This window comes from Mandrillus leucophaeus, unplaced genomic scaffold (assembly GCF_000951045.1).
Source record: "Mandrillus leucophaeus isolate KB7577 unplaced genomic scaffold, Mleu.le_1.0 Scaffold296, whole genome shotgun sequence".
NCBI lineage: Eukaryota > Metazoa > Chordata > Mammalia > Primates > Cercopithecidae > Mandrillus > Mandrillus leucophaeus.
In genome coordinates, this window is record NW_012103098.1 from 76646 (window position 1) to 91602 (window position 14957).

The window sequence follows — 14957 nt, forward strand, 5'->3', positions numbered from 1 at the left end:
TAAAATAGAATACAATGGACCAAAAAATGTGAGAATCTCTGTCCCTTATGACACATTTCTTTCTTGCCTTTCAGGTGGAGGGTAAGGTGAATTTTAGGTGCTCCAGGCCCAACAGTAACAGCACAGAAGAGCCACGTGGTGGGAACATCAGTCTCTTCCCACATCTTTTTCAGTGCCTCTGTTTTGTAAGGAGGACATCTTTGCTTGACAGTAGGGAGTTTCTACCACCTTTCTATCTTTTACACTCCTTCCTTTCATTTGCTCTCCTCTCCCTTTAAGCTGAAGAGGCCAAACACAAAGCTCATAGGATCTGGCTAAAATTTGGTAACACTTTTTATTTTCATGGTTCTTATTTTCACAACTGATTTCTCTGTGTGGCAAATCATTCTGGTTTTCAGTTTATAAAACTTTCTTTTCATAGTTAAATTATTTGAATTTAAAAAAGTGAGTCCCTTGAAATGAAATAAAGATTTAAGTATACAATAGCGTAGGTTATAAGTGGAAGCGGCACAAGCATGCAGACGGAATATAAAAACCTAATGATGGCATAACAGCTAAATTTATGGAGAAATTGCTGCGTTCCAGATGCTGTCCTGCTTAATATGTATTAATTTATTTAATAGTAAAATATGACAAAATTAAAAAATAAACTATGAGGTATGAACAGTTGTTATCTGTTTTGCAGATGGTAAATGGAGGAAAAAGAACGAGGGTAAATTGCCCAAATTCATCCACTGAGTATGTGGCAGAACCAAAATTTGACCTTGGGCTGTCTGGCTCCAGCGTGTGTATGTTTAACTGCTCTGTGAAGTTCGGCCAATGAAAAAAAATAAGAAAGGTCTTTGGGTCAGGCTGGGATAGGCAGCACACGTGATTTGAATAAGCCTGATAATTGCACCATCTCTAATTCTAATTGTCTAGGCCCAGTTACGATGGAATGGGTCCAGTACTCTCAATGGTGAGACTCATTTGGCTCTGATCCTTTCTGGGGATGAAATTCTTTTTCCTTTGACAATCGTAGGGCACTCCATGCTGATATAGTGATAAACCGTTGGGTCTATTTGCAGCACGACTATTGGCTGGAAGTTGCTTGATGTGCTTTTGGGAAACGTGAATTATCCTATAAAGCCATGGTCACATTTAATTTAAATAACATGGCTAGAACTTACTTTGTCTAGAGTGCTATGGAAAACACCACATATATGTGCAGTCACTATTATTTATCTATGGAGTTTCAAACCAATAACCGAGGCCGCTTGCAATCTACTGGATACTATTTTTGTTGTTGTTGTTGGAGACAGAGTCTCACTCTGTCCCCCAGTCTGGAGTACAGTGGTGTGTTCTCGGTTCACTGTAACCTCCACCTCCCGGGTTCAAATGATTGTCCTGCCTTAGCCTCCCAAGTAGCTGGGATTACAGGCATGCACCACCATGCTTGGCTAGTTTTTTTGTATTTTTAGTAGAGACAGGGGTTTCACCATGTTGGCCAGGCTGGTCTCGAACTCCTGGCCTCAGTGATCCGCCCATCTTGGCCTCCCAAAGTGCTGGGATTACAGGTGTGAGCCACTATGCCTAACCCTATTGGATACTGTTTTAAGTCTTAGGCACTCAGAACTCACATCTTACAAAGCTGTAGGTAGTCAAGGATCACTGAGCTCAGTTTGGCTGACTCCTTCTTTTTCCAGAAGGGAAAAATGAGGTTCCAGAAGCAGACACTGCCTGCCGTGGGTCCCACAGAGAATGACTCATCACAATCATCATTAACTCACACAGCAAACCACCACCACCTTCACCATCAATCTTAACTATGCACTTACTACATGCCAAACCCTGTGCCAGGCCCTTAGCATGGGCAAAATCCTCATCACCACAGAATAAGCAAGTCCTTGCTACTGTCCCATTTTGCAGATGAAGAAACTAAAGCTCAGAAATGAAGACACTCGCCCAAGGTCACACTGCAGTGAGTGATGGGGTCCAGATGTGAGCCTGGCCCTCACATCCTGGAGCCCACACTGCTGTGCCTCCTGTCCCAGTTACGCCGATGTCACCATGACCTATCACCCACTCACAATGAAGCACCCAAGGGAGCATCCGCACAAGTGAATTTCTTTACTTTTCCCTTAGCAACAAATGTCCCTGATGAGAATAACTGACTTGGGTTCACAGTAATTATGTGCAGACAATTGGCAATGAATAGATTTGCCATTTGAAAAGCCTTCCTCTTCTTTTGTTTCTGTGAATGCACCCCTGTTCACAACCGGGTGCCAGCAAGCTCTGTTCTCTTTGTGCAACTTCACCAAAATGATACCTTTGTGATAATCAAGCAGAAATGGGCTTCCACAGTCCCCTTCATTAAGGAAATGGAGCAGATAAACAGTGTAATTATGGATTCCATTTTTAACTAAAACAAAGATGTATGTCTCAGCTCAGGGTCTTTATCTAGTGAGGGAATGGTAAATTTAGAATGAAGAAACCTTGCAAGCCAATAGCATATGGTGCCTGAAACATTTCCCTCCTTATGCCGGGTCTGGGATTTATATTTACATTTAATAAGATATCCCAATGACAGCAATCCTGTGGATGAATGAGTTCACCTTTGCTTCTTTTCATTTCTTCATCCATAAAATGGAAAAAGTCATATGATGCCCAGCAGAGGGCTGTCGGCTGGAATGAGACAATTCCAGTGCAGTAGCTGTGGCTCTCGCTGTCATCATTAGCTGAGGGAGGTCTTGGCTTAGGTCTGAGTCCACTGCCTCTTAGCTGTCTGACTTAGGTGCTTCAGAGAGGCTTGGCAGGAAATTCTAGCAGTCCCCACCTCTCAGGTATGTTGAACGGATCTGAAGATAATCTATGTGCCAGCTCTCTGGAAATGGCAAAGCACTTATGTAGCAGCACACCATGCATCAACGATGCAATTAGGTGACAAGGTCTCTCTGTAGTCTGTGGAAAGGAGCTCTCACAGTCTGGCAGTGGAGTCAGAGGACATGCTGAAACGATCTATTCAGGGTCCTTTCTACAAAGCTCCTTAAGACAGAAAATAGAGAACTAAAGCACCATATTATTCCTTTCAGCTGAAAACTGGATCACTTTTGGTCCAGCTGGGGTGGGGGTGGCGAAATTGCAGAATGGGAGCCTTCACAAGTATCTCTCAACATCGCGGGTGCAGAGATCACACCCTGCTCCCTCAGTCACTGTCCCCTACGCTGCACCCCTCAGTCGGGGACAGGGTTTCTCAACAGTGGCACTATTGATATTTTGAGTGGGATATTTCTTTGTTATGGGGGCTGTCTTGTGTGTTGCAGGATATTTAGCTGCATCCCTGGCCTCTAGCTACCAGATTCTAGTAAGAACCCTCCCTCCCATGCTGTGACAGCAAACATGTCTCCAGTCATTCCCCTGGGAGGCAAAACTGCCCCCATTTGAAAACCACTGTTCTAGGCAAAGATCATAGTGAACGGCATTCAGTAAAAACTCTAGAATCCATAGGACCAAAATAACAGTATGGCTAGATGTCTGTGGTGGCAGGTCACGGAAAAGGGAAACAGGTCAAGGTGAGGATGAGGGAAGTGGGAGTGAACGCAGACACGAAGAGAAGGGAACATCCTCACTAGGTATGAAGAAGAATGCCAAAAAGTAAACCACTGAAAATAACAAGCTTGCTGCCCTCAGCCCTGTGCAAACTCCTAAGAAATAACCAGACATCTCAGTTAAAAAAACCACCGCCACCACCCAAAGCATGGGCGCCCACCCACCATGCATGGCGTACTTGCACAAGGGCTTGGCATGCATTGCTTAATCCACTTCTCACAGCCACATTATGTCTATTGTTTCCTCTGCTGACAAACGGAACCAAAGTCGAGAGAGACCAAGTGACTTGCCCAGAACCTCACAGCAAGCAAGAAGCAGAGAAAGGCTACCCAGGGTTCCTAACCACTAAGTTCAAAAGCTGCTACGGCCTCTGAGAGCTCACAGTTTGATTCAGAGGGAGAGGGGATTTGTCTCTAGGTCACTGGTGCCACAGAGAGAGCAGCCATTTAACCAACTTGCAACCCATTTTCTTGGCCTCTATTGATTTTCTTATTTTAAAAAAATATCATTTATCTCTCTTCACTCCTATTAGTAAAACTGTGGAAAAGTGAGTCAAATAAGAAAAGCAAATGGTAAAAGATAGCCAAGTGCCCATTTAGTAGGTCCCTCCTCCTCTTTCTTTTTTCAAATCATGTGCAATTTCAACAAAAGGAAGTTGACACTACAGGTAAAATTTCCTTTCGGGGACAAGACAGTCCTCTTCGCCTAACTCATACGTTGGTGTTTGTTTATTGACTCCCTATTTCCCATACCAACTGCTGACCCTAATTAGCTCCCTATCTCCTTCCTCCCACCATTTTATGTGTTTTTGTGTATATACAGTTTTGTATCTTGGGCTTTGTCTTGTTTTGTTATAATTTCATGAGCATTTCTTAATTTCACCAAAAGGTTTTCAGAAACAGAATAAATTGTCTTTCTGTGGATGGACTGCAATTTATTTTAAAACGGCCTTTATTGTTAGACATTTAAATGTTACCAGTATTTGCAATTATAAATTCCCTGGTGATGATCATCCTATCATAGAAACCTTTGTTCCCATCCAGGTTTATGTCCTCAGGCTAATTTATACAAGTGGTATTTGGGGCAGTCACTGTCACTCAGTACCCAACCCAGCAGGGAGGAGCAAGAACTGAGTCCAAGCCCTGGGGGTCACCAGACCAATGTGCGTGTGTGTGGATGCAAGCAGAGCACAGGGGCCCTGCTCCACTGGGCTGTCAGTGTCCCAGGGCAGAGCCAAGCCTGGACAGGCATGGATTAGGCTCCCAGTTATCAGAGAGTGAACTATGCGGGCATCAGCAGGGGCAGGACTCACTCAGCAGATTCTGCTCCATCTCATGTTCTAAGCAGAAATCAGAGAGTTCTTGGATTCCAGCAAAATGAGCCTATTTGTAAGTTACAAAGCCATGACTATAGTGACCCTAATGGTCATGCTTAGCACCAGAAAGATTTGTTAGGATATTGAATCAGCAAAGATAAAGCACCTCCTGTGTGCTCAGCACCAGTTAGATGTTAAGAGAGAACAATATTTAAGACATAGCTCCTACCATCAAGAAATGCTAGGTTAGCGCAAAACACACACAGAGAGGCAATAATGTTAAAGACGACATAGGATAATGCATGAGCTGACTGGGGCAGGAGCAAGAAGAAAATGTTCATTCTGCCTGAGGGAGTTGAGGGAATCCACACAGACTGGGATCTTAAGGGAAAGGAAAGGGAATGTTAGATTAAAATAGATCCAGCATCTGGGGAAATGCTGATATGTGACTAATCAATCTCTTTTTTTAAAGACAGATAGTTAGAAATAATAAGAATGGTAATAGCCTACTAGTCCCTGGCCTCCCAGGTGGGAAAATGAACATGAATGCATGAAGGCAAGAAAGAACAGAGTGTATCTGAGAAATAGCACGTGAGTGGGCAGGCCTGGGGCAGACTGCTGGAGCCAGCGTTCATTAAGGATCACTGGATTTGTAGGCAATCATCATCACTGTCATGGTCATAGTGTCACCACCGTTATAATTACAGATACTTTCTTTTATTTATTGATTTTCCTTCCAACTTTTACTGTAGGTGTGGAGGGTACATGTGCAGGATTTTTACATGGGTCAACTGCATGTCTCGAGGGTTTGGTGTATAGATTATTTCAGCATCCTGGTAGGCAGCGTAGTACCCAATGGGTCGTTTTCCCATCCTCACCCTCCTCCCACCCTCCACCTCAATTAGGCCCCAGTGTCTGTTTTCCCTTCTTTGTGTCCATGTTTACTCAATGTTTACCTTACTTATACATGAGAACATGCGGTATTGCTACTATTTTTTGAGGACTTATGTTTCAGTCACTGTGGTCAGCACGTAACATGATTTCTCATAGCATTAAACACACATGCACACAGACACACAGACACACAGACTCACTTCCTAAGATAAATATTATTTTCCCCACTGTGCTTAGCAAAGGGAAACTGAGCCTTGGAGACAGATCAGCTGACATGCCCAAGGTCAACCTTGAGCCGGGACTGAAACCTATTCTGATCTAACTCCACAACCCATGCCTCCAAGAGTCTCTACTAATTACACCCTCCTCAAATCATCAAAGGTATTTGAGGAGGGAGAGGAATGTCATCAGATTTATGTTCTATGAGGGTAACTGTGAAAATAAAAATAGAATGGCTAATCATTCATTTAGCCTGAGACACAGGCAGTGTGTCTGTCTCTCTTCTATTTCAGCATTGCCCATGAGCTTTCTGAAGAATTTACCTGTGCAATGTATGACCTCAAAGCCTTAGTCAAGGAAACAGGTCAAGATGTACATTCAACATGGGCTGAATGAAGCCTGTGGAATTCTGTGTCAGACTAGATAGCACAGCACTTAGCACAAAGGGTGTCTTTTTGCTGACAGAGCTGAAAAATCATCACTTTGTCCTGGGGAATTTTCTGAGCCAGCACATCCCTGATGAAAAGTAGCCGGTGAACCCAGCGCTCATCCCTCCAAGCTGGGAAACAGAAACCAGTTGCCGCTCACCTTTAGCTGTCATATCAGAGTGCCACCAACTGCAGAGGTTAAACTCCACCAGGAACCTAAACAGATCGTGGAAAAGCCCAATGTTACTTCGTCATCCATGCCTGTATCACAGAACAGTGACTTTCTGTATTCTTCAGCATCGCTTACCTCATTTGAGAACATCACAATTTGCAGATAATCAACACAGTTGGCTGAGTTATCACTGAATATTCACTGGGGTTTATCTTTCTTGTGAAAGGCTATTTTATCCCCAAAGCCAGGTTCACCTGGACTCAAAGATTCCTAGATGAGGAATAACCTGCTGTATAGGCTGAAATACTTTCCTCGTTATTGTTCACCAGTTATTCAATCTTAGTATCATCTAATTTGATTCCACAGTAAAAAGCCAATTTCTAATGAGCCTCTTCTCCCGTAGTTCAGAAATACAGATAGAATATTCTCCTCTGCCAAGACTATGATCTATAGTAATGAAAGATGCTTTCAAAATGAATACTGCTACTTGAACTTGTTTAAGCCCCCTCCGTGTGTGTGTGTATAGAGGGAGGTGGAACAGACTTCTCTCTACGAAATTAGGTCTCACTGCAACCTCATAAAAATCAACATTTCTCAATGGCTGGTAAAGAATACAAAAACAATACAAATTATCCTCCAAATAGATGAAGAGAGATCAAAATTCGGTCATTTGTTTTTCAGGCTTATGGCTACTATTCCTAGCAGCTCTCTCTCAATCTAAATCCCACTATTATTGTTAAGGTTCTTTCTCTGCCTCATGTGTATATGGAGAATTTACTTCCCATTTGAATTCACAAACTGTATTAAATTAATAGAGGTTACCTTAAATTAAGAGGACAGTGACTATCCATCAAATGGCATGAAATTTGCCTCAAACCCACAGAAGTGGAGTCTAAGCAGGGGAAATAACAATGAGAGAGTTTGGCGCAACTTAAACCATCTTGTTTACATGTTCATCTATGAAATTCTTCCCTTTCGTGTGACACAGTGTTTCTGTAATGTGTCTAATATCTAGTCTGAAAGTCAAGACTTTCATCTTTCTGCCATTTCAAGTGTTACTTAAGTCATAGATGCAAGGAGCACCTCCAAATAAGACCATAGTTTGACAGGAAAAACAATGAAATCACACCTGAGGAAGCCCCCAGCCCTAGCGGACAATCTCACACATCTCCCATTCCTGCACAGGCCAAGGCAGCCAAAGTAGCCTGGTGGACAGTCACAGCAGTGTGCTCTTCTGACCACAGCCCACCCAGGCTGCAGTCAAAACAGCCAGACATCCATGTGAAATTGAACAGTAACCACAATAAGTAAATTTAGTTGTATATTGCAAACTGTTAATCTGCTAAAGTATGACATAATAGCCAAAGGAGTGATCATGAATCACTTAATAAAAGATCATTTTTGGTCTCTGTGTTCAATATTTTGAGCTGTTCAATGAAGTTAGAGCACTAGGAATCTAACGGTTATTGAAAGCATGACTCACAATCTCTAAGTTCACTTTATGATACAAAAAGGAAAATATTAATCCTTTTCAAAAAGGCAGATTTTACTTACACGACAAGTTCTGTCATGATCCATTTTACTGCAGAGAGGAAGGCATTATAAGGCTGAAGAGAAGAATTCAGTACATTAAAAACAATGTATTGCACACAAAATTTGTAGCTTAATTTAGGGCTTTACATAAGGACAATGTTATTCTTCTAGAGAGATTGATATCATGTTAAAAAACAGTGGCGTTCTAGCTAAGGGAAAATTGTTGGATACTGTATCCTAAAACCAACATTTTAAAACTTTGAACTCCACTCCAGTGAGATGTGATTTACAAGTAAAATAAACCTGATCTAATACAAGGGTTATCAGTAGGAGGAAAAAGGAAGTTCAGCACCTGATGCTTAAACCTTTACCCTCTAGGGGCTAATATTTTGAAGCTTAATGCTGAGGGGGCTGGAATCATATAACTAATTTCAAATGGTAATTTGCAGGGCAGCCTCTTGGAAAGGTGATTCCCTGTTCTCCATCACTGTATGTCATTCATTAAAATTAGCAAAAATTGCGTACACCTGATTTTAATGCCATCCATGAATTATGTAGGATTTAAGCTGCCTTTTTTCACACTTACATATTTGGACTTGAAAAAAATGATAACCATATAAACATGTGATTTTATCCTTGCTGAAAATCCCCTTCACTCTATAAAAGAAGGCATTGAAAGCCTAATCTTTATTTCAGAATATTTTAATTAAAAAAAGCAGTTGGATTGTTTACTCTGTGATATTTCCTATGTGGATAATTCAATTTCCTGAATTCTGGAAAATACCAAGTCTCCCCCTCAGTTGGTTCTTTGTACCTAGCTATGCCAGTTATGTGACTGGGGCGTGGACTTGAGAGACAGGCAATGACACTAGCAAATCCCGGGCTCTGGGCTCCAGATGTCAGGTCCAGAAGAATCTCAGAACCTTCTGTGGTTGCCTTTAGATATCAGAGAAGTGAAATGCATGCCAAATCCTGGCTCTGCAGCTAGAGCTGCTTAATCCCACCTTCTGAGCATTTTAATTATAAGAACTAGAAGTGAGAATGGAGGAATTATCCAGTTTTAAACGAAACAAGAACAAATTTACATGCCCCCAATCATTCTCAAAACTTTCCCAGTCCGGCCAGAAAGTAAATGTGCAGAACAACAACAACAACAATGCTGAGGCTCTTCCAAGCCCACCCAGATTTCAGACTTGGTGTATCTCTTGCTCTGATTCGACTGAGTGCTTCCACATCATTCCTTGAATCACAGGGTTCTGGGCCGCCAGGATTAGGGTCAGATAAGGATGTGAACTTTTAACAGTTTCCTGAAACCACACTTTGCAGTCCTGCGGTTCTGCCATTACATTTTATGGCTTGAAAAATAATCATCTTGCTTTCAAAAAGACCGGCGTGGTCAGACTATGGGACAATGTTGTGTCTTTGTACCTGCTGGGATGGGTAATGTGGGTCAGGGGGAGGAGAGAGTAAATAAAAGGATTAAGGAAGCTTTGGAGGTTGAGGGGGAAAGAGGGCAGTAGCAGGGGCAACTCGCTCTGAGGCCAGGGGAAGGCATTCCGTGCCAGGCATTGGCTCAATATATGAGTAAACAAAGGGATTATGCAAATATGGGATTAAAAAATTTAAATGCACATTATCATTTAAAAGCATAAAGCCACTAAGCTTTTAAATCTAATGATGAAAACATACCTTAGGAACGTTTAATGTCTGGAACTATTCATGCTAAGGTTAGGGGAGTTGGGTTTAGAAAGACATAGTGAGTCTCACTAAAAAGCTGTATTTTTCAAAATATTCATCCCTTTAAGTTGCCTCTCACCAATGTGCCAGCTCTGAATCATTTCTTGCTCCCTCAGTGTAGGAGAACCGTGTTAATTATTTGGTTTTTAAATAATCCCCTTGTAACATCTTACATCTGCAAATTAGAAAGTATATATATTTTAAAGCCAAAACAGCTTTTAAACGTTGTGTTTCAAACAAAATTTTAGGTTAATTTTTGGTATTTACAAAACAATAGCATTGTAAGGGTTATATTTAAACACATATGACAGACTATCCAGAGGTACACGAGATCTTTTTTTTTTTCCTGTGGTTTTAGGTATTGCTGGCCAAATTTACATTGTCTATGCATTGTAAATTACATTTTTAATTTGGGAGTAAGTGATAACAGTTAATTTCTGGCCACTGAAAGCCAGTTTCTAATGGCACAATAGCTATGCTGATTGATCCTCATCTGTGACATCACCAAGGAATCAGCTCCAGGGAAACGGATGCTGAAACCCGGTGGCATGATTAGGGGAGAGGGAGTATCTGTGATCAAAATGGGAATTAGGACACAAGCTCACAACTCCATTACAAACTAAAAGGAAAAGTTCTGTTGAACAAAACCAAGTTATTTTACATACAAATGGGAGAATTAACAAAACTTCTCCCTTTTTCTATCCATCACAAGGGGGTTGCTGCATTAATCCATCAAAGGCTTTATTTAGACCCATTTTTCACTCATATAATCACTGGATTTGAGTTGAAACAGCAGTGACATTTTTTAATTTTAATTTTTTTTTTTTTTTTGAGAGGCAGGCTCGCTCTGTTGCCCAGGCTGGAGTGCAGTGGCATGATCTTGGCTCACTGCAACCTCTGCCTTCCGGGTTCAAGCAGTTCTCCTGCCTCAGCCTCCTGAGTAACTGGGATTATAAGCACACGCCACCATGCCTGGCTAATTTTTGTATTTTTAGTAGAGATGGGGTTTCACCATGTTGGCAAAGGTGGTCTCAAACTCCTGACCCCAAGTGATTCAGCCACCTCAGCCTCCCAAAGTGCTGGAATAGCAGGTGTTAGCTACCGCGGCTGGCCTGAAGTGTTTTTTTAAATGAGTAAAGTAAAAATGTTCCTGATTTTGCAAAAAGATAAACTTGATTACTCCAAAGAGGAAGATAACACTCAGACAGGGAGAAAGACAGAAATATACAGCTGTTTTCTGGGTGACAGCATAGTACTTACATCCAGGAGGCCATGGGCGCCATCGCTGCTTTCCTTGTTGGCTCTACACATGGCTTGGTAGTCATAAAGGGTAATTCTATAGGAGAAAAATGGAAGGGAGCTTCGCTAAATGAGAAAACATGGGAACCAACTGATGCTATGTACTACAAGGTGAGCAGTCACTATCATCAAGGGCAACAGTGACAAACACCACGCAGCTCTAACGTGGATGATGAACAAGGAGCCCAACAAAGGCCAGTGCTGGAGGCACAGTCATGTTATTACTTGGAATCTGAAGAACAAAGGGAACAAAGGTGTTGGGAAGGGTAGAAGGGGATGAGGACCCATCTAACTTGATGTAACAGTCATTTGGTCTGAAGAAGGATGGTCTGCATTGAGCAAGATATTCCAAAGGGAATGTGCTGTTCTGAACTGGATTCTAAGACCCAGATGGAATTTACTTGGGCCATATCTCCAAGGGACAGGAGAACCAAGAAGAGCCACTTTGGGATAAAACATGGCAGGATTCTGTGTTTCTCAAGCACCAGGAAGCAGGTTTGGACCAGGATAAGCCCTGCACATTGAAAATGTGTGGGAAACCAGTGGCTTACTAATTGTAATCCCTACTCCTTATTGTCACCACCATAAGAGTGAATGTATCTTATTTTGAAAACAGCATAGCTTATGAAACAAAGTGGACGTTTTTTTTCCTACATTGGTGATAAAAGTAAAGCTTTCATCCCCATTATGACCTTTACACAGTTGCAAAAATGTTTTACTTTAACATTATTCAATGTACTTTAATTCCCCCACCAACAATTCTACAAAAGAAAAGTGAATGGCAATTTCTGGTAGCATGTGTTGGGACTCAGAAACCATTACCCTAAAATACAGTGCTTCGACATGAAGCAGTCTCAAGGTTTCTCCGACCTTGCTCCCTGTCTCCCTTACCCCTCAGTCTCTTAATCCTGTCTCTCCCAAACCACAGGATGAAGCTGTTCTCTGAAGTTCCCTTTTCTACCTAAAAGCCAGATCTGCCAAAGAGGAATACAATTGCCTTTCCTGACATTTCATTCACCAGAGAAGAGAAGATTACAACTCATATCACAGAGGAAGAGACTGAAAATTAAACACCACACCTAGAGCCCAGACCAACTTCTCCCCAACCATTGTCAGCTCTCCATCCCATTCAACTTCCATTGAAATTATTTACTAACCATTGTCTGAGCAGTAGGCCCACTCGTTTCCCCCTCAAAGTCATTTATTATCCCTCAAGTAGCCCTATTTCCCCCTCTCCCCTCCCTCTATGAAGATGGGCATTTAAGCATCTGTACCCCATTGGGTTACTGGGTAACCATTCTACTATGATTCCCCGTGTTGTCCATATTAAAATACATTTTGTGTGCCTTTTTTTTCCTATTCACCTGCCCTTTGTCAGTTCATTTTCAGCAAACCTTCGGGGGGTGATGGGGCAAGCTCTCCCTCTTTGCCCCTATACATGTTCCAGTATTTAGATGGCGTGAACACCTTATCCCATGCTTGAAAGGTATAGCCAAAGGAGTCTGGCATTCCCACCCTTCCCTTCGGCATCCCCTCCCACCATGCCTAGCACCCCGAAGGAGAGACATGTAAAGTCCAGCCTGAGTTACATAACAACTGCCAGATGAGATTTTAAACACTTTAATACATGTGCTTCTACATGACTGGATGAAATTCTCCCCACAGGAATTCCTTCCTAGAATAGTACAATGGTTAATGTTGAGTGCACTTACTGCTGTGTTGGAAAGACCTCTAGATGTAAAAGCTCCATGCAGCAGGATTGGTGTTGGCTCTGTTTCACACCTACCTCTGGCACCTAGTACAGCACCCAACATACAGAAGGCATTCAGTTTTAAAAGGGTGAATGCATAAATGATTGCTTGATTGCACGAATGTTACACAGATGACGACACAACTGACAACAAAGGGGCCAACTGCAAAATGTGATCTGGAGGCCTCCTTATCTGGACAGTAAGTTACAGATATTACTGATAAATGGATTAAACACAGTCATTTGTGGGTACCAAGCAGAAAACCAGCCACATTTGACCAAATGAAAGATGAAAGCCAGCTCCTAACCAGCGGCAGCACACAGCACTCCTTGGGCAGCAAAGCCCAAGGGGATGCCAGTGGTCACGTAGCCAGTCCTCAAGGTCTTTTCTTCATCAGAGTATTTCTTCACTGTCCTCTGGCTTTTTCCTTACACAGATGCAAGCAAGAAGCTTTGAAGCTTTGTTTATACAAACAGAAATGAAGACCATAAATCAGCCAAACATTAGGCTTGGGGATGTCCCCGCACAAACTTCTCACAGAAATGCTCTCACCATTGACACAGTCCTAGCACTAACCCAGACACCGGGATATGTCACAGACTCAACTGCAGACCACAATGGACAACTCTAATTGGTCCCTGACTGGCCTGCCATGCCACGATCTCCATCCTCACTCAGGAGATTTCTACAGGTACCCCTGCAAGGACCTTCTAGCATTTGTCAAGAATTGGTATTGACTTATCCTTTTCCCACTGCCCAACGCTGTCTCTACAGCTAAAACATGTGCCAGAGCCAGGTGAGAGGCAGCATGGGGTTGAGAGGAACGTGCATGTACTTGGAGTCTCATAGCCATGGATGCAGAATGGCCATGGTTTCAAAAGTTGGTCCTGCCGTATATTCAGGGTGCATTCTCTCTCTCTTTTTTTTTTTTTTTCTGAGATGAAGTCTCACTCTCTGTCACCCAGGCTGGAGTGCATTGGCATGGTTTCGGCTCACTGCAACCTCTGCCTCCCAGGTTCAAGTGATTCTCCCACCTCAGCCTCCGGAGTAGTTGGGACGACAGGCGCATGCCACCACACCCAGCTAATTTTGTTGTTTTAGTAGACATGGGGTTTCACTACGTTGGCCAGGTTGGTCTCGATCTCCTGACCTTGTGATCCGCCTGCCTCGGCCTCCCAGAATGCTGGGATTACAGGCATGAGCCACCGTGCTCGGTCTCCAGGGTGCATTGTTGAGCAGCTTGCTGATACTCTTCAAAGGCTTCGTTTCCTGACTTATTAAACAGTTACAGAGACGTTCTGAGATCTAAATAACCAGCTGTGTAGAAGTACACTGAAAAATGCTCTAAGTGTGCCAACTTTGTTAAGATTCTTACAACAGAAGACTGATTTTATTCTTCGTTAGCGTTTGGGCTCTTAAAGCTGCGCTGTTCCCAAAGGCTCAAGGGAAGGCAGTGTGACACAGTGAAAATGCCATCTTTGAAGTCAGTAATACCTGAGCTCAAATCCTAACTCATCCACTTATAACAATGTCTTTTTAACCCTCTTGGTGCCTCATTTTCCTATCTGTGAAATGGTGAGAATAATGGCTACCTTATAGGGTGGTCACAGGGTTAAATAAAGTTATCTATGTGTTACATTCAGCACAGTGCCTGCTAGACAGGAAGTATTCAACAGGAAGCATGGCTATAGCTGCTGTTATAATTATTGGTATCTTTTCATTGCCACTACTAATTAATGGGCTGGTGTTTAATGCAATGGGAATTGACACAGGCATTACCCAGCTGGCTGAAAGATGAACAAGGCTCCTGGTGTTCTTAGCTCACTGGCACAGACAATGCAGAGCAAAATCCATGCTTGCTACTGCAATACAAGGACACCATCAGAAGCTGTGTGGTGTTACCAAGAGATGATGCAGGAACTTCTGTCCATGGGTTTCTTAGCGGAGGGCAATGATAACAACAGCTGATGTCTACTGAACTCTGTTTAGCAACCAAAAGCCAAGTACTCCTCTATATACAT

The 14957-nt window shown here is 42.6% G+C and overlaps 1 protein-coding gene across 1 annotated transcript in view; it reads right to left on the minus strand.

The window, feature by feature from the left end:
• CACNA2D3 (calcium channel, voltage-dependent, alpha 2/delta subunit 3) overlaps window positions 1-14957 on the minus strand; it is an 801189-nt gene that overhangs the window by 53269 nt on the left and 732963 nt on the right. Inside the window, exons 31-33 of the mRNA XM_011986171.1 lie at window positions 11147-11222; window positions 8171-8223; window positions 6605-6660 (exon numbers count right to left, since the gene is read on the minus strand). Coding sequence (XP_011841561.1) covers window positions 6605-6660; window positions 8171-8223; window positions 11147-11222 — 185 coding nt within the window. The remainder of the gene's footprint in view (window positions 1-6604; window positions 6661-8170; window positions 8224-11146; window positions 11223-14957) is intronic.